General features: G+C 40.0%; 1 protein-coding gene across 10 annotated transcripts in view; it reads left to right on the forward strand.

Moving 5' to 3' along the window:
- Positions 1–20,819, forward strand: part of JHY (junctional cadherin complex regulator) — a 98,781-nt gene that overhangs the window by 6,058 nt on the left and 71,904 nt on the right. For 7 of the 10 annotated variants that reach the window (XR_002007992.4, XR_008669748.2, XM_019037695.4 and 4 more), the window contains one exon: positions 15,028–15,547. Coding sequence is in view for 8 of the 10 variants with exons in the window: in XM_019037695.4 (XP_018893240.3) it covers positions 15,028–15,547 (520 nt within the window). In the remaining 2 variants the exon portion in view is untranslated. Of the gene's footprint in view, positions 1–11,781; positions 11,991–15,027; positions 15,548–16,275; positions 18,548–20,819 lie in introns of those variants that run through there. The other 3 variants (XM_031016408.3, XM_063693616.1, XM_055355803.2) reach the window with 2 other exon arrangements.

Raw genomic sequence — 20,819 nt, forward strand, 5'->3', positions numbered from 1 at the left:
AGACATGGTCTTGGTTGAATATTGATGAATATTTAGTTTTTTTCCAGTTTTCGTTATTTCAGACAATGCTCTGTGCATGTCCTCGTATGCCTCCTTGGGTATGCATGCAAGGCTTTCCTTAGGGTATAAATCTCCAGGAGTGGAACTGTGGTTCATGGGCGACTGGACATCTTCAACTTTACTCACAAGTGCCTGCAAGTTACCAGTCCTCAGAATTACTGTCTTTTTAACTTTTGCCACTCTGATGGGTTATAAAATCCTGTCCTATTATAGATTTAAATTACTTTTCTCTGATAACTTGTGAGCTCAAGAATCTTTTTACATGGTTTTAACCAAATGAGATGGATTTAGACATCCTCTTTGGCAACTGGTTATTTTCATTTAACAAAATACCCATGTGTATCTTGGGTATCTTTCTATAGAGTTGGCTTTCCGTATCCATGGCTTTCGCATCTGTGGATCCAACCAAACACAGATCAAAAATATTTGGAGAATAAATGGATGGTTGAACCTGTACTAAACATGCACAGAGACTTTTTTTCTTGGCTTTATTCCAGAACGATATAACAACTATTTACATAGTATTTACATTGTATTAGGTATTATAAATAATCTACAGATAATTTAAAATATATAGGAGGACATGCAGGGCTATATACAAATATTACCCCAATTTATAAAAGGGACTTTCCTATCCCTGGATTTTGGTATCGGCAGGGAGTCCTGGAAACACTCCCTCGCAGATAACTGAGCGATGATTATATTTATATGTTCATAGTACATGTGTACATGGTACATAGTATTCTAGTATCTGGAGGTGCCATTATATATTTATTCAGTCACCCAAGGGTTTGGGATGTTCCCAGTTTGTTCGTTTGTTTTGGAGACAGAGTCTTGCTCTGTTGCCCAGGCTAGAGTGAAGTGGCACGATCTTGGCTCACTGCAACCTGCGCCTCCCGGGTTCAAATGATTCTCGCGCTTCAGCCTCCCAAGTAGCGTGCGCCACGACGCTCGGCTAACTTTTTCTACTTTTAGTAGAGATGGGGTCTTACCACATTGCCCAGGCTGTCCTTGAACTCCTGAGCTCAGGAAATCTGTGTACCTCGGCCTCCCAAAGTGCTAGGATTACGGGCGTGAACCACCACTCCCGGCCCCAGTTTCTTGTTTTTTTTTTTTTTCCAATGAAACTTTAACTGAAATTATATATATATATAAATGAAAGAATTGACAGGGTTTGGTGACAGATTAGATATGAGGATTGAAGGAACAAGAGAAGCCAAAGATTAGGGTTCCTGTAACAACAGCTAGCATTTATAGAATGCTTATCATGAGCCCATTTCTGTGCTAAACACTTTACATGTATTATCTCATTTAATCTTTATTGCAACCGTGGTAGATACTATCATGATCCCATTTTGAAGGATGCAAATGAAGCTTTAAAAGTTTATATTATACCCATTCATTGCGTCTAGTGAGTGGTGGAGCAGAAAACTCAGGCAGTCTGACTCCATGGCCCCAAACCCTGTTTTTATCCTTGTTCTAAGAGATTTATAGTCTCCTAGGTAATAAATGGGAGTAGTTTTAGTTATAGAGATGGGGCCACTGGAAAGGAAACATCTTTTGCAATGGATAGGTATTTTTGTCTGTATTTTTAAGATGAAGAAACCAAGGTAAGGATCCATTAAGTGACCTCATTTCCCAGTTGTTGGGTTTTTTTCTCCTTTTGTCCAGTGCTCAGGGACCTGACTTTAACCCTTGTTCTTACCAAAGGACAGTTTAAATACAATCTAATATATTTCAAAATAAAGAATAATGCTTATAAAAATCAAAATTATGGTTAGATCCTTGGTTTTCTCATTCAGAGATCCTCAGATAAGGCTGTTTTCCTCAGATTGATTTGCCTTGGACATTTTTTAATGATGAACTGTAAATCCTAGGGTTAGAATAGGTTATAGCCCTAGTCATTGTTTGGCTATATAGTGCTTCATACACTGAAATTAGGATAACCAGTTCTCCAATAAAAAGGAAAACAGAACTGAAGCATTTGGGCAAATAATGCCTCAAAAATATCATTCAGGTAAGCATTTCATTACTGGTCCCTTTCCCTGCCTCATGTTAGTCTTCGAAGCCTCTCCTAGGCACACTCTTGCTGGGATCTGAGTAGTTTATGAGCCCTGAAATAGACAAGGAAATTGATCTCAGACTCTCAATATGAAATTCAAGTAGGCTTTTATTTCTGTAAAGTAGATGGCATTCTGGGAATTGTAGTTCAAAAAAAAAACTGCCAAAGCTTGCCTTAAAACCAAGGAAAACTTCTTTCTTCTTGCTTTTATAATCAATAATTTTAAAAGCTGCCTGACAAATCACTTGAGTCCTACACTTGTGTTTTGATGTTACTAGAACCTCCTCAAAGCAATTATTCCCTTGTATCTGACCAAAGTCAAGCCATAGTTCAATGTATATGGATGAGAGAAAGCCTTTTACTTAATGGAATTTGGAGCAGCATTGACTGTAGTGAATAAATGAAGAGTGGAGAGGGGATCTTCACGTGATAATCCTTAAACCCCACTCCAGAACTGGCCTTATGACACTCAGCACTCACGAAGAAAGAGATCTGTGTAATTCCTAGAGCATTAGAAACAACCTCTTCAGTCCTGGGGACTTCTGAAACCTTGTATATTTAAAAAAAAAAAAAATCAGAGAGCAGCCATACAGTACTTTATATGTGTTTAATAAGGTCTTGTTAACAGGAATATTTATATAATTAGCTACCATTTGTAAAACTCTTTGCTTTATATATACAGTCTCATTTATCCTTACAAGAGCCTCTTGGATAGGCATTATTATCCCCATTTTGCAGATAAGGAACTGCAGATCTGAGAGCTGTGTAGGTATACGTAATTACTAGATAGTAGAGCCAGAAATTAAATTGACCTCTCTCCAAACGCCAAAGCCTGAGCCACTAATTACAAGTATTTAGATAGGTAATCAAGGATTGAGCTGATAGAGGATTCTATTTCACTATCTAGTAAAAATTAAAACTATGACAATTTCAATATAGATTAAACTGAGGCCAGAGTAAATATGCATGTAAAATGATAAACTTTAGGAAAGTAATAAACATTTTTAGAGGATACTGTGACCTCAGACTAGATAGACATGAATTATATTTTCCTTTGGGCTGGGAGGTCATAGTAGCCATTATTCTTCAGCACTTGTCCTGGGAAACAAATGTTTTCATGCAGTGAGGTCTGCAGTGCTTTCCTCTCTGATCACTTCTCACCATAGCCTCCACAAAAGGGCCCATATTCTGTCTAAGAAACCACCTTGTATTATAAATTAATAGGAGGGAGATAGGCACATGAGGAATTACTAGTTAAATTGAGTATCCAGAATTGTCTGCAAGTTAAAAAAAAGGGACTCATAATAATTTGCATTTTTTTGTTTGTTTGTTTGAGATGGAGTCTCGCATTGTCGCCCAGGCTAGAGTGCAGTGAGAGGCGATCTCGGCTCACTGCAACCTCCGCCTCCTGGGTTCAAGTGATTCTCCTGCCTCAGCCTCCTGAGTAACTGGGACTACAGGCGCGTGCCACCATGCCTGGCTAATTTTTTGTATTTTTAGTAGAGACAGGGTTTCACCGTGTTAGTCAGGATGGTCATGATCTTCTGACCTCATGATCTGCCCACCTCGGCCTCCCAAAGTGCTGGGATTACAGGCGTGAGCCACCGCGCCTGGCCAATAATCTGCATTTTTATTGTTGTATATAATTGTTTCTCTCAGATGCTTTCATGTGTGTTGTTTCTGATTAACAATACGAGTCAGGTGAAGTATTGAATGATGACTTCTAGGGCTTGAAGAGTGACACTGGATAACCAAAAGAGACCACAGGTAGAGAAAGACTTAGGGAAGACCAAAACTCAGGATTTTCATTTCCCCCAAATTTCCCAGGCTGTTTTGTAGAATGCATCGGGAATATTTAGGCTGAGACTAGACTACTGTCTCTCCATAGGTGGTGCAGAGATTTTTTTCGTACTGGTTAGGAGATTAAAGAAGCATCTGAAGTTAGGTCTAATATGCTAGGACTGTTGAGAACATTCTAGGAGCTTTCAGGAGTCAACTTTCATTCCCATTGATTTCTAGCAACATTCATCCATGTTGTTTTCTGTTGCCTTTTATTAGATTTTCAATTTAAGGCCATTGTTTTGCCAACCTCTTCCAATACATTACACTACCTGCCATGTTCTAGAGGTTTCCATGCAGTATTCTGGGAGTAGCTACTAGTATTTATTTATTTATTTCTGATCACATGAGAATAGTTATATCAGAGGAGTGACTTTTTGTTGCAGGTATTAGTCATTTCTGTTTTCTGTTCATTCATTTACTCACAAACTATGCTTTAGTTAAACCCCGACACACTCCTCAGAGCAGGCATGGTGCCATCGTAACAGATGAGCCGTCATAGAGGGAAGTAAAGGGTGTGCATGGGCATGAATTGTAGCTATTAAAGGCTGAGTCCCCGCCAGAAATGCTAAAGCCATAGTGACTCCTGAGGCTTGTTGCCCCCGGAGACAACCACTAGTTCCTTTCTAGGTTATTTCAAAACCTGTGATGCATTATTGCGTTAAAATAAGTACATACATAGTGAGTTCAAAACCTCATAAAGTGTGATTTATTTAAATTTAAATGACCTACAACGCTGTGTGTGAGTTTATCAAGAGGATCAAGAAGATCGTAATGAAATGACTAAAGGGATGCTTTAATTCATGACCTTTGCCTCTTCATTTATTTCTACTCCCTGACAAGTTTGAAAATATAGAAAACTTTAATTTTTTTTTAATATATGGAATTAAAAATAAATGATTTTCCCAACACTTCCATATATTGCTAGGTTTTGCCTGATGGGCCCAATCCAACTAATAAAGTAATGGATTATTAGAGCTGTTAGGGCTGTCAAAGTTCAGCCCATTCCCTTTATTTATTGTACAGAGGAGGAACCCAAGGCCTAGAGTGGTGGAAAGACTTGCCCAAGCTCACATGGCTGTTTAGTGCTTGGACTAGAACGCAGGTGTCAAGACCACTCCCTTGCCTTCTTATGATATCACAGCTGCCTTGCAATTTTAATGCTGCTAAATCTGGCACTTAAAATATAAGAAACTTGGCCAGGCGTGGTGGCTTACATTTATAATCCCAGCACTTTGGGAGGCTGAGGCGGGAGGATCATTTGAGGTCAGGAGTTCGAGACCAGCCTGGCCAACATAGTGAAACCCTGTCTCTACTAAAAATACAAAAATTAGCCGGGCCCATAATCCCAGCTATTCAGGAGGCTTAGGCACGGGAATCGCTTGAACCCAGGAGGCGGAAGTTGCAGTGAGCCAAGATCATGCCGTTGCATTCCAGCCTGGGGACAGAGCAAGACTCCATCTCAAAAAACAAAACAAAAAAAAGCAAACAAAAACAAAAACAAAAATCCACGTAAAAGAAGAAGAAGAAGAAACTCTACCTAAAGAAAGTGTAAGCACCTGCACATTTTATAAATCTAGGTCTCTGTCTCTTAGCTATTATTTTGGAGACTGAAAAAAACACTTGAGCCTTCCTTGGAAAATGTCTGGCATTAGCACTGTAAGCTGTCGTTGAATGAGAGGAATTATGTTTCTAAATACTGTGTCATACAGCATTTCCCTTGTGAAGATGCAGTCTTGGTTTCACATGACATAATCTTAATAGAAGTGAGGTACTAGAATTTTACATTGCAATTACAAACATGTCTTCTTTAGATAATTTTCATTTAACTCAGATTGTTCTTGAATCAAGGCTGGTACTATTAAGAACCCAGGAGAAATATCTGGTATTCTGCAGTCACAAATCTGTTATCAAGGAAAAAAAAAAAGGACTTTGGTTGGAATTATCCAAATTATGTATTTTTATAAATAAAATTCACTAAATAACAATCCGGCCCCTTTAGTGTGTTCCTATAGACAGTCTTTGACCTTCCTTTCATTAAAGCATCCTTTTTTCTATTAAAATGCTTACATTTTTAGCAGAATAAATGCCTGCATTAAATAAAATTTTCTGGATTGCAAATAACCTTCACAAAGCATTTCAGCATATTTGTGGAACCATTTTATTTCATATTTACAGAAGTGAATTTTTAATCTTTCGGATTTATTTCATTTTATTTACTTAAAAGCTATTGATAAGAAGATTAAGGTGAGCATAGAATTCAGAAATCCTTGGAAACAATGATCAGTTTTATAGTTCCTTAAAGAAGCATTAAAAACTTTACACTTAAACAAAAATTGAATTTGCTGTTCATATGCATAAAAGATTTAATGGCATATAAATTGGGAATAATTATTCTGTTTAAAAGGATTAAATTAAACCTAAATCAATAATAACATGTGCAGTTTCAATTTAACTGCCTACTTAAAATGAAGTGACAAATAAATAACAGCTAAATGCTTAATAGCAATGCTTTTATTCACCTCCTCAACAGGCAAAATGGCCAGTTATTGAATATTTTATTGTGAGTGCAAAGGATGTTAATTGTACTAGAAACATGCTCTAATTTTAGTAATTTTTTGATTGAATACAATATTGAATATGAGGCTCTTCATTAAATGGAGACTTTATTTTATTTAGTTTGAAGTTATCACAGTAAGTACTCAAATATGGTCCATTAAAGCCAGCAAATATCATGGCATATGCATGTGAAACCGTCCCCCACTCCCTTCCTCTCTGCCTCCATTTCTAACCTAGGCATCTGAAGAGCAGACCCTGCATCTGCTGTCTGAACAGTAACAAAAGAGTTGTGTACTCATTTTCTGTGTAACCTTTCTATCAAATGGGGAGGAAAAGAGGTGCATGTTTTGTGTGCAGATGATGACTAATGAAAGGGCACTTCACACTCATTTTGTCCCAGTGTTGACCTGGACCACAAAACACAATGGAGCTTCCAAGCACACAAGCTCAGTACAATGGGGTTCTTCAGTATCATGTTCTATTTTGACCATTAGATTTGTTCCTGTGAAGTGTTACAGCTTTCTAGGCTCATGATTTTGCAAAACATAACCTCCTATTTGTCTCCACATATGTTTTCCATCCAGAAAGGGGAGAAAGGGGATGTTTTAAGATAGTCTTTTCAGGTGTAAATGGTGCAACGTAATTGAAACTCTTATAAAAGCCACATCTTCAGGCTCTACCCTTATATATACACATTCTTAGAGTTTCTCTGATTCAAAAACATTTTTCTCAGCCAGAGCAACTCATTTAGTCTGGCGTGTTTCTAAACCCTTTGTATTTTCTAGGTTCCACTTAAAACATCAATCTTTTCTGTAGTGGGTGATATTGCTTCTACAGCCATTTAAGAATGGAAATTTGGCTTGAACCCAGGTGGCTGAGGTTGCAGTGAGCTGAGATCGCACCACTGCACTCCAGCCTGGGCGACAGAGTAAGACTCTGTCTCAAAAAAAAAAAAAAAGGAAATTTGCTGAGGCTAGAAATTACAGCTTTTTCAGAAGGTCTAAAATAATTTAATTCTTGGAGTTTTACCTTATTCATCATCTTTCAGCAATTGTTAAAATGTTTCATCATGTGAAAGTACTTACGTTTCTTAATCCCATTCCCTAAATTGTGGTTTGGCCATTCTCCACCGTGCCTAAGTCGTGATTAAAAACTGGATTTTTAAAGATGGGTGTTAATTCTTTCAGGCCATTAGGGAACCACTTAGTGTATCACAAGACAACTTTGTGCCCTGGAAATAAGTTAAGCCCTGGGGAGAGAAGAATCCCTTGAGATCCATCACCAGAAGCACAATACACAACAACGGAGTTATGTCATGGGGACTGAATGTGACGTACAGCAAGGAAGGCTAGTGCTGGAGCTCTCTGACACGTGCTTCCACAGCTAGTCCTCATGGAATCCTTACTGTGTGCCAGGGACACAGTTCTATGCATTTAGATGGTTTGTTTGTTTGTTTGTTTTTTGAGGCAGAGTCTCACTCTGTTGCCCAGGCTGGAGTGCAATGGCATGATCTCGGTGCACTGCACCCTCTGCCTCCCAGGCTCAAGCAATTCTCCTGCCTCAGCCTCCTGAAGTAGCTGGGATTACAGGCACGTGCCACCATGCCCGGCTAATTTTTGTATTTTTAGTAGAGACAGGGTTTCACCATGTTGGCCGTGCTGATCTCAAACTCCTGACCTCATGATCCACCCGCCTCGGCCTCCCAAAGTGCTGGGATTACAGGCGTGAGCCACCGCACCTGGCCAAATTTAGATGTATTAATTTGCATAGTCCTCTCAATAACACGATGAGGTAGGTACTATTATTATTTTTTTAACTTATTTATTTTTATTGAGACAGGGTGTCGCTGTGTTGCCCAAGCTGGAGTGCAGTGGCACAGTCATGGCTCACTGAAGGTTCGACCTCCTGGGCTAAGCCATCCTCCTGCCCCAGCCTCCTGAGTAGCTGGGACTACAGGCGCATGCCACAGTACCTGGCTGATTGGTTTTGCTTTGTTTTTTGTAGAGACGGGGGGTTTCTCTGTGTTGCTCAGGCTGCTCTCAAACTCTTGGCCTCAAGTGATCCCCTTGCCTGGACCTCTCAAAATTCTGGGACTACAAACATGAGCTACCACACCTGGCCAGTACTATTATTATCCCCATTTTATTGATGAGGAAACTGAAGTACAGAAGTTAAATAACTTGCCCACATTCACATAATCTGGTGGCACCAGGAAATGAATGCAGGTAGTCTAGGACCCTTGTTCTTAGATGCTCTGCTGTACCATTTCTCAGAACCAAAATAATCCATATTATCATACAGAGAAACAAAGCACCACAATATTACATGTGATGGAAGGAGGTCTGTAGTCATGACTGTAGAAACTATGCCCTTATCAGCTGACGCTGGTTAAATACCACGACCAGTATGAGTGCACCAGTTTTCTTAGCATAACTGCAGAGATGGAAACCAGAAAATCTATTTCCTTAAACTGAAGACTACCTAATTTTTAAAAATAGTGAGCATTACTCAGTTATTGATTCTTTCATGAATCTATCATAGGATCATAGAACAGTGGAGTTGGAATGGACTTTGCGATATCATCTAGCAATTGAATGTGGAAATAAGAGGCTAACATATTTTTGTGATAAGTCACATCCTCCTGTTTTAAATACCCATAACGTCCTGTATTTCTTTACACATCGAATTCATTAGTTGATTACTGTATTACTATTGGTGCATAAAGCCTGTCCTCCTCATTGAAGGGTAAGATCCAGCAGCCTGCTTCTGTTTTCCTTGCTGCTGTATCTTCTGTGCCTAAGATTCTCCCTGTGTGTAGGGAGGTGTTCCATGCTTATCTGTTGACTGACTGATCCATTCGCTGATTCACATAAGGCAGACACTGCAACCTACTTTCTTCACTGTCACCTATGGGAATAGCTGCAGGGTACAATGCAATATGATGTGCAGGAGCCCGATCCAGAGCAGACTGCCAGGCTCTGTGACCTTGGGAGATGTACATAAGCCCTCTAAGCCTCAGTTTCCTCATCTGTTAAATGGGGGTAATAATAGTACTTCCCTTAACATTGTTCCAAGGAAAAAAACTGAAGACTCACGACAAACATTCCCTAGATCATCAGAGTAACACATGCTCCCTTTCCACATCCCACTCCTGAGTGAGTAGCAGAACAGTGATCCCCAGTGTTGTCACCTGTGAAAGGTGGCCAGCCCTGCTCTAAACAGTACAAAGTAGAGGATTACCTGCTCTAAGTTTTCCAAAAAGGACTTCATAGCCTCTGTAGATAATCCCTTCCAGAAACTCCTCACTTTGGCTGTCCAAATGTATTTACATCTTACTAAAATCTTTGCTTGCTAATTAACTCTCTGGTTAATTTTGTTAAGCCCAAGCTGCTTCAAGAGTTTGCAACGTCCCTCGAGATCTGACCTTTGCTTGCCCTTGAGCTGTGCTCCTCGACCTGCCCTCCTCTCACCCTCCATTTTGTCCACACAGAATTTGTTCTATGAAAGCACCACATTGTGTCTGCCTCCACTCCTTTTTACATGCTGTTCCCTCAGCCTGGCATAGACTTCCTGCCCTTCTCAGCCTTAGCTCTGAGCCACACCAGCACTTCCTCCAGAAGGCTTTCCCTGACCTCCCAAGATAGGACTGGATGTCCCTCTGTGTCCCTATGGCCCGGTGCTCCTCATCAGAGCACAGATCACTCCAAAGTGTCAATTACTGTTTCCTGGTCTGTATCCCCTGCTAGGCTGTGCGTCCACTGCTTCACCATCTACCACTATTCCTGTAGCTTCGTAAGGGCTCGATAAATAAATACCTGCTGAATCAGTGAATGAGCAAATGAATTAAGAAAGTTAAATTCAGTTTTTTTCTTTCAGCACAGCATAAATATGGGAAAATAGCACCTTTCTTTACAAAAAAAAATCTGTATTTACTTGAAGGTAATAATTGAGCTTTCTTCCCCACCTGAACAACAACAGTTGAAACTTATGTTTAATTCAGCACAACATAAGCCCTAAAAATCATTCCCTAATTTGGTCTAATGCAAGAAGCCTTTACATGTTTAGATTTGAATTTATTACTATTGATTTTTAAAAATAAATATTTATGCTGTATTTGTGTTGACTAGAATATTTTTAGAAAAGGAGTTATTTATTCAAGAAGTATTTATTGACTCTTCTATCCATAGCACAGTGCAGCGTACTAGGGCAGAAGTTAGGAAACGAAAGATCACCTGCAGTCCCTGCTGCCTGGGAATTTGTCTAGTGAGGAGACAAGATTATGACAGTGAAAAATTAAGTAAGCACAAACATAGAGCACTTTAAGACACGTTCTCTCATGTTGATCCTCATTCAGTCCTGAGAAATGAAACAAATAGAATTTATCCCGATTTATAGATGAGAAAAACTGAATCAGAGATGACTGATTTGCCAACCAATGCAGAACAGGTAGTGACAGATGGAGAACCTGAGCCCAGGTCTGTGCCCTGCCGGACACTGCTGGACCACCCATGTCCCATATCCCTGCCCCATGATGCTTCAGGGTCAAGTGAAAGGCAGGGACTGGAAACACTGTGAGTTCCTAGGACAGTGCATCACTTGGGAGAAACCTCCCCGTCAAAGCCCCAGAGGCAGGTGACCCTGCAGTGCAGGGAGGTTTTAGGCATCCCATTTTCTAACAAATGTGGACCATTCCCATTTTGCTGAAGAAGAGGAGCATCTCTCTTCTCTTGTTGGAAAAGGAGGTGCCACTTATTTCAAGAAGTTCCTCATCATAATATGTGAACTAAAAAATTCAAAATGACAATTCAGCAAGGCGTGACAGTTTTGGCTTTTTGCTCCAGTTGTTGCTTTACATCAAATCAAAGAAACCTGGGTCCACATTAAGAAAAGTAAATTAACATTAGGGGGACCATTAGTTTGTTTACCCAGCATACAATTATGTCCTCTGTAAACGGGAATATCAAATAGCATAAAAAGCCCGGGTGATTTACATTTTCTTTTTGATTAGAGGGTTGCATCTACTGTACTCAAGGAAGGAAAATCTCTCCCATTTAGCTTTTGAAGATCAAAGAGGCCATTAAATATGCCATACTACCAGCTTTTTTTTTTTTTTTTTTTTTTTTTTGTTAAGACTGGGGGTGCTTTACAAATTGAGATTGTCATGGGGAAAAGGGAGACTTTATTTTGGGTCACATGAACTGATTATAGGCTAGTTCGTTTTTCTCAGGCAGGACCGTATGCTTAACCTTTTATTCAAATAGGCCCCTCCTGCAGTGTCAAGTACATTCTGACCTATCAACTGAGCTTCGTGTGCATAGCTGACAGCCAAGAGGCTATGAACCTTTCAGTGAGCCGTGATCTGGTCCGATTTGAAGCCTCGGGGATCTTTCTGTAGTACATTAGATACACGCTACAAAGACAAAATGAAGTGAAAAGCAAAATCACTGAAAAGAAGAATGAATCTACATAGGTATGCAGTCAAGATAAAACCGTGCTTTCCCCCAAAAAGGAGCAGTCTGAAGCAAATGTTGTCTAGGCAACAATTCACAGTTCTCTTTCTAAACAGCAGATGTCTATACAGTCATGCATTGCCTGATGACAGGGGTGCGGTCTGAGAAATTTTTGGTTAGGTGATTTCATCATTGTGGGAACATCATAGAGTGCACTTACCCAAACCTAGATAGTACAGCCTACTACACACAATTTGTGCAATGTGTTACCATACTAAACACTGCAGGGAATTATAATACCTTGGTAAGTATTTGTGCATCTAAACATAGAAAAGGTACAGTAAAAATACAGCATAAAAGTTTTTTAAATGGTACACCTATATAGGCACTCACCATGAATGGACGTTGTAGGACTATACGTTTCTCTGGGTGAGGCAGTGCGTGAGCAGGAGCGAATTTCAAGGCCTAGGACATTACTGTAAGCTACTGTGGACTTCAGAAACACTGTACACTTAGACTCCTCTAAATTTATTTTTAAAAATATTTCTTCATTAATAAATTGACCTTAGCTGCTGTAACTTTTTTACTTTATACACTTTTAATTTTTTTTTACTTTTTAACTCTTTTGTAATAACACAAATACATTGTACAGCTGTATAAAAATTCTTTATATCCTTATTCTGTAAGTAAGCTTTTCTCTATTAAAAAAAATTTTTTGGCTGGGCGCGGTGGCTCATGCCTGTAATCCCAGCACTTTTGGAGGCTGAGGCAGGCAGATCACGAGGTCAGGAGATCGAGACCATCCTGGCTAACACGGTGAAACCCTGTCTCTACTAAAAATACAAAAAAATTAGCCGGGCGCGGTGGCAGGTGCCTGTAGTCCCAGCTACTCGGGAGGCTGAGGCGGGAGAATGGCGTGAACCCGGGAGGCAGAGCTTGCAGTTAACCAAGATAGCGCCACTGCACTCCAGCCTGGGCGAAAGAGTGAGACTCTGTCTCAAAAAAAAAAAAAAATTTTTATTTTTTAAACTTTTTTGTTAAAATCTGAGACACAAACACACACATTAGTCTAGGCCCACACAGGGTTCCAATCATTAATATCACTGTCTTCCATGTCCATACCGTGTCTCACTGGAAGGTCTTCAGGGGCAGTAACACATATGGAGCTGTCATCTCCTAGGATAACAAGGCCTTCTTCTGGAATCCCTCCTGAAGGACCTGCCTGAGGCTGTTTCACAGTTAACTTTTTAAAAAATAAGTAGGAGTGCACTCTAAAATAATGATAAAAAAATATAGTGTAGTGGCTGGGCACGGTGGCTTGCACCTGTAATCCCAAAACTTTGGGAGGCTGAGGCGAGTGGATCACAGGAGGCCAGGAGGTCAAGATCAGCCTGGCCAATGTGGCAAAACCCTGTCTCTACTAAAAATTAAAAAAAAAAAAAAATTAGCCCGACATGTTAAAACACACTTGTAATCCCAGGTACTCAGGAGGCTGAGGCACGAGAATCACTTGAACCTGGGAGGCAGAGGTTGCAGTGAGCGAAGATCACACCACTGCACTCCAGCCTGAGTGATAGAGCAAGACTTGTCTCAAAAAAAAAAAAAAAAAGTATAGTATAGTGTATTAGCCTGTTCTTGCATTGCTGCAAAGAAATACCTGAGTGAGACTGGGTAATTTATTTAAAAAAAGAAGTGTAACTGGCTCACAGTTCCACAGGCTCTACAGGAAGTATGATTCTGGCATCTGCTTGGCTTCTAAGGAAACCTCGGGAAACTTACAATCATGGCAAAGGCAAAGGGGGAGCAGGCCTCTTACAGCAGAGCAGGACCAAGAGAGAAGGTGGGGAGCTGCTATGCACTCTTGAACAACCAGATCTCACCATAACTCACTCACTACTCAGAACCAAGGGTGGATGGTGCTTGCTAAGCCATTCATGAGAACTCTGTCCCCATGATCCAGTCACCTCCCACCAGGCCCTACCTCCAACATTGGGGATTACAGTTCGACATGAGATTTGGGTGGGGACACAGATCCAAACCATATCATACAGTAAACACAAAAGTCAGTAACATAGTTGTTGATTATCATTATCAAGGATTATGTGCTGTATATAATTGTATGTGCTATACTTTTATAGGACTGGCAGTGCAGTAGGTTTGTTTATACCAGCAGCACCACAAACATATGAGCAACACATTGTACTGTGATATTCCAAGGGCTACAGCGTCACTAGGTGACAGGAATTTTTCAGCTCCATTACAATATCGTAGGACCTCAGTCGTATATGTGGCTTGTCCTTGACCAGAACGTTGTTAGTCAGTGTATGAAATGTATTACCAGCCAAAGTGTGAAACATAGTTTTATCTTCACCAGCTGAAATACTGAGTCATTGTTGGTGTACGTAAGTAATCGCATTCATTGAACCACAGTGATTATTTGTTTAACATTATAGATATTTGTTTTTCAGTTGTCTTCTGACACTTAGAAATTAATTATCCCCCATTTTTATTCCATATTTCAATGAACTTGGATAATTAAGGCCTTTTGCCCTTATGTGTAGTGTGTGGGTCTAATTTGGGCCTGGGATCTGTCTTTATGTTTATTAATTAATTAATTAATTAATTTTAAGAGACAGGGTCTCATGCTGTCTCCCAGGCTGGAGTGCAGTGTCGTGATTATAGCTCACTGTAGCCTCTAACTCCTTAGCTCAAGCAATCCTCCCACCTCAGCCTCCTGAGTAGCTGGGACTACAGGTACAACACCATACCCAGCTAATTTTTTAAAAAAATTTGTTGTAAGGATAGAGTCTCGCTGTGTTGCCCAGGCTGGTTTTGAATTCCATGCTTCAAGCAATCCTCCTGCCTCGGCTTCCCAAAGTGTTGGGATTACAGGTATGAGCCACTGCACTCTGCTGGGATTTGTGTTTAACATACAGATAATAAAAGGAAAACTATAGGAGAAAGACTGAGATTGATTTCAAATAAAATGTTCAGCTGACTATAATGAGTGAATTTATTTCAACTAAGGACTTGGCATTTCTCTTCTGCTTTGGGTAGGCAACAACCAATAGAAGACAAATATTCAGACCTCCGCTATGACCCGAACTGGAAGAGTAAGAAGGAGGAAGGGCAGCTGCTGTCTGTGGAAGCGTTGCCGGAGTCCACGGACAGCTCTTTAGAAAATCTGCCTTTGGCTCCCCTCTACCCTTCCCAGGAGACGTCAGTGGAACTCTCCGGGGGAAAAGGCGAGCAGAAAGAGAGTCCACAGAGTGCACCTTCTTTACTTGGTAGTGAATTTTTAAGCCCAAACTATGAGCATGGTGCCCGTCGCAGCAAGCCGTTTTCAGAGCTGAGCGACAGTGACCTGGAGGAGAAGTCGAGCAGCCTTTCTCCGTACGTGAAGAGCTCAAGTTCACATAACCAGGTTTTCCTGCCGGGATCACGTGGCCCTCGGCGAAGGAAATCCAAACAACATTTTGTGGAAAAAAACAAGCTCACTTTGGGATTACCCACCCCGAAAACGGACTCTTATCTTGAACTTCACAATAAAAAAAGGGGGGAATCTCATCCAGAACAGGTACGTAGTGTCTACTTTAAAATGTCTTCTGAAACATTAAACCAGAATTTGCGTTTGTTTGCAATGTCTAGATATCACTTCCTTTAGGATGACGATGTCATAGCAGCCACCTAGCTGGGTAAAACAAACGCTTCCATGGGCTACCCTGTATGTTTATGTTTATTCGATAAATTCTTATGACCAAAATAAAAACCACCAATGGTTTACAGTGTAATTGCTACAAGTCGATTATTGCTATAAGTCAATTATTATATCCAAAATTGCTATAATTGCTATAAGTAATTATAAGTCCATTGTTATGTCAGTTATTATATCCGAAATTCTCCATTCAAAGAAATCTGGAACTTTTTAAAACTGTGTTTTCCAAATGATAAAATATAGAACTTAAACATTTGATTCCCTGTGTTGATTACCTTTGTTACCACCATAGCAGAGGTTTTCAACCCTGTTAAATGCCCCAGCACATTGTGGGTGACATGGAACATGCCCCAGCTCACATACAGAAGCGATTCTCAACTCAGATTCTGTATACATATTGGGCGGTCGGGGAGGCGGTAGGGTACAACATAAGGTGGGTTTTTTTTTTTCAATCTTCAGATGTTTCTATAAACCCCATTGAAAATCACATCATTTGTTATTGTCCTGTGTAAATGATATGATATGATTAAACATTAGTCTCTTTATTTGTAAAATTGGGACAGTAATAAATGCCTTCTCTTCCTCATCAGGTCATTTTGAGAGTAAATTCTCTCCCACATGATGGATTCAAAACCTTTTGGAGCCAGTAAACTTAGTTCGATTTCACAGGTGCACATAAAGACCTTCTCTGCCCACCTCCTATGGGCATGTCCAGGGATACAGACAAGAGTGGGGTTAGAATGGTAGAGTCCACCACTCTTATTGGAAAGAGCTTGAGATTTATCACCTGCTAATGTGAGGTCATTTTCAAATACAAAGGAGACGTTATTATGTTAAATGTGGTTGCCCTTAGACTTATTCCAAATCCCAATTGGTATTTTTTTTTTTTAACATACTCTAACCTGTTCTAACCTCTAAGCATTTTCTATTGGAACAAAATAGATGAGGTGGATGAACATTTGTGGCTTTTCTTCAGAGACTCCCTTTTTTGTCTTAAAGAATTACGTCTGGTGGCACATTGGTTCATGCCTGTAATGCCAGCACTTTGGGAGGTCGAGGTGGGAGGATCACTTGAGGCCACGAGTTCAAGACCAGCCTGGCCAACATGGTGAAACCCATCTATACCAAAAATACAAAAATTAGCCGGGTGTGGTGATGCACACCTGTAATCCCAGCTACTCGGGAGGCTGAGGCACAAGAATCGCTTGAACACAGGAGGCAGAGGTTGCAGTGAGCCGAGATGGCGCCACTACACTCCAGCCTGGGTTATAGAGTGAGACTCTGTCTCAAAATAAATAAATAAAAATAAAAAAAGAATGATGTCTGGTGAGATTTGGGCCTAAAAATATTTTAATTTAAAAATAAAAATAAAATTCAAAAAAAGAATTATGTCACATCTTTGCCATTGTAACTAATAATTAAATGAAATAAGTGTAGTATATCTAGCTGAAGTATTTAAAAAACTAGATGAATTCAAGCAGTTTTTAGTATTTTTACCCAGTTTTAGATGTTAATATACTCTTGTTCCATAAAACTTACATGAAATTTTGAATTTTGCTTGATTGCTCATTTAAAAATGTAAATAAATTCAACAGTCCAATATCTTTGAAAAAAAATTTCTTTTGAGGCAGGGTCTGGCCTTTCACCCAAGCTGGAATGCAATCGCACGATCATAGCTCACTATAACCTCGACCTCCTGGGCTCAAGCAATCCTCCTGCCTCAGCCTCGGCGAGTAGCTGGGAACACAGGCATGCACCACCACATCTAGCTAAATTTGTTTTTAAATGTCTTTATAGGGATGGGGATCTCATCATGTTGCCCAGGCTGACCTCAAACTCCTGGGCTCAAATGATCCTTCTACCTTGGCTCCCAAAGTGTTGGGATTACAAGCATGAGCCACCATGCCCAGCCTGAAAAATGTTTATAGCCAGTAATTTATCTCAAACTAGGACAATATTTTTCATTATTAAAAAGTGTTCTCAAAAGAAGCTGATCCGGAAGGAGAACATTTGGGGGTTTTCTTCATTCAGAAACTCTCTTTTTAGTCTGAGGTCAAAAGAAATAGTTTTATTTCCAATAATAAAAGGGAAAAATATTTATTATGAACTCTTTAATTGTTGATTTATTAATCGCTATTTTTGTTAGTAGTTATAAGTTAATTTACTAAACAATTTTAGAGTGTATTGATTGTCAGTGATTCCACAGCTGAATTTTCTTTTCTTTGTGCCATGGAGGAAACTTTCTTTAAGCTCTTATATTACTCTCTGAAGGGGCCATTGACTTTTCCCACCACTTTCTCCAAGTTCAAATATCTAAAGGCTAATTGTATTTAAAATTGTTCCTTTACCATTTTCCAATATATATGTACTTCTTCTTGCTCCTATTATTTTTTTAAGAGATGACTCCTATTATTTTTTTGAGACGGGATCTTGCTATGTTGCTGGAGTGCAGTTGCCATGCAGGATTCGATCATCACACACTGCAGCCTTGAACTCCTGGGCTCAAGTGATCCTCTTGCCTTAGACACCTGAGTGACTGGGACTATAGGTGTGCATCACTGACCTGACTTCCTATTACGTCAAAAAGAATAGAGATGAGTTTGACCTAACAGTGACATAATGATATGTGTAACTTAGTGAATTCTAGTCAGTAGCATAAACTGATGTGTTTTTTTTTTTTGAACCGTTATTCATATGTAGACGTGTGTGTGTCTCTCCTCCCGATACAGATTATATGTTCCCTATGGGTAGGAGCTAGGGTTTGTGCTCATTTTTAATCTTCATAGTCACTAGCCTAAGACACTGAAAAGGCTGAGTAAACATAAGGGAAATTAAAAATGTATCTCTTCCATCACCTCCAAACTGTCTACTCTTTATTATAACTTGAAGTTTATATGGGGGGGAATGGCATTTCTAGAGCAGTAGTTTGCTAACCTGGCTAGATATCAGAATCACCTGAGAATTTTTAAAAGTGATTTTTTTGACCAGGTGCGGTGGCTCACACCTGTAATCCTAGCACTTTGGGAGGCCAAGGCGGGCAGATCACCTGAAGTTGGGAGTTCGAGACCAGCCTGACCATCATGGAGAAAACCCGTCTCTATTAAAAATACGAAATTAGCCTGGCATGGTGGAGCATGCCTGTAATCCCAGCTACTCGGGAGGCTGAGGCAGGAGAATCGCTTGAACCCAGGGCGGTGAGCCGAGATTGCACCATTGCACTCCAGCCTGGGCAACAAGAGTGAAACTCCATCTCAAAAAAAAAAAAAAAAAGGGTGATTTTTTTTTTTTTTGCTTCACTCAGACCAATTTAAATCTCTGAGAACCTGAGCAACAGTTTTTCTTTTTTGTTTTTTTATAAAACTCCTTGAGTATTTCTAATGTGAAGCCAGGTTTGAGAAGCATTGTTCCAGACTAGAGCAGTGGTTCTCAGCCTTGGTTTCACATTGGAATCAACTGGAGAATTTAAAAAGTATTGATTCCCTGGATGAACCACTGAAATTCCAGTTCAGCTCATCTGGGTTGCACTCTAAATATGGGGAGTCCGCCACACTCCCCAGGTGATTCTAATATTTAGCCAAGATTGAGAATCACCGATCTAGAGCAGTGGTTCCTAAACATTAGAGTGCACCAGAATCATCTGGAGGGCTTATTTAAAAAGCTTGATGGACCTCATCCCCCCAAATTTCTGATTCAGCAGGTGTAGGGTGGGACCCAGGGATCTGAATTTTCTGCATGGCCCAAGGTGTTACTGCTGCTGCTATCAGGCCTACACTTTGAGAACCACTGATCTTTTCCTTCTCACAATTTAAAGTGCTTATGAACCACTTTAGACGCTTGTGAAAATACAGATTGTGATCCAGTAGGTCTGGGGTGAGATGCAGAGTGTGCATTTCTAACAAGTTCCCAGGAGATGCAAGGCTGGTGGTCCATGGACCTCACTTTGATGAGCAAGGGGCTAGAACAGAGAACACAAAGATTTTATCAAAATCTAAAAGTCAGAGTTGAGTAAGTCGTTATCTACAGAGCATTGATGTTTTCCATGGCTGATAGGATTATTCAGTTGATTTGTGGGTAGGAGGCGGGAAGCTTGGGTACCAAGTGTGGAGGCTCTTGGTTTGTTTTGTTTTGGTTTTTGTTTGAGACAGGGTCTCACTCTGTCGCCCAGGCTGAAGTGCAGTGGCACTATCTCAGCTCATTGCAGCCTCCGCCTCCCAGGTTCAAGCGATTCTCCTGCCTCAGCCTCCAGAGCAGCTGGGATTACAGGCACCCGCCACCACGCCTGGCTAATTTTTGTATTTTTTGGTAGAGATTTCAGGAAATCCTAGAAATCAGTAAGAAAAAGACCAAATTCCAAGGAAAAATACACAAAAAGTATAAATGAACAATTCACAGATTGTTCCTCTCATTACTCTTAATTTCCAGAGCTTTCTTTATTATCCTTGCTTATTCACAGATTGTTCATTTATACTTTTTGTGTATTTTTCCTTGTTAATAAAAGTTAACAAAGAAAAGTTAATATATATGGCTATTACACATATAAGAGGTTACTCAATCTCAGCCTATTAGAGAAATGCAAATTAATACTATAACGGGATTCCATTTTTCAACTATAATTAAACTATCAAAATTCTTTAAGTTTAATGACCCTGTGGGCAAAAAATACGGTCAAGCTGGTGAGAGAATAAATTAGTGTAACCAGTACGGAGGACAATTTGTTAATATCTACTTAAAACACAAATATACTCCTTGAGAAAGTAAAACATAATGGCTAAGAGTATGGACTCTGGAGCCAGGTTGGTTGGCACTGCCACCTGCTAGCTCTCTGACGCTCTGCAAGTTACTAAACCTCTCTGTGCCTCAGTCTCCTCATCTTTAAAATGAGGACAGTAATAGGACTTTCCTCATAGGCTTATTAAGAAGATTAAATAAATGAGTTAGGCCACGTAAACTCAGCATTTTGGGAGGCCAAAGCGGGCAGATCATTTGAGGTCGGGAGTTTGTGACCAGTCTGGCCAACATTGTGAAACCCATTTATATTAAAAATACAAAAATTAGCCGAGCATGGTGGTGTGTGCCTGTAATCCCAGCTACTTGGGAGGCCAAGGCAGGAGAATCGTTTGAACCCAGGAGGCAG

The sequence above is a fragment of the Gorilla gorilla genome, chromosome 9, assembly GCF_029281585.2.
Source record: "Gorilla gorilla gorilla isolate KB3781 chromosome 9, NHGRI_mGorGor1-v2.1_pri, whole genome shotgun sequence".
NCBI lineage: Eukaryota > Metazoa > Chordata > Mammalia > Primates > Hominidae > Gorilla > Gorilla gorilla.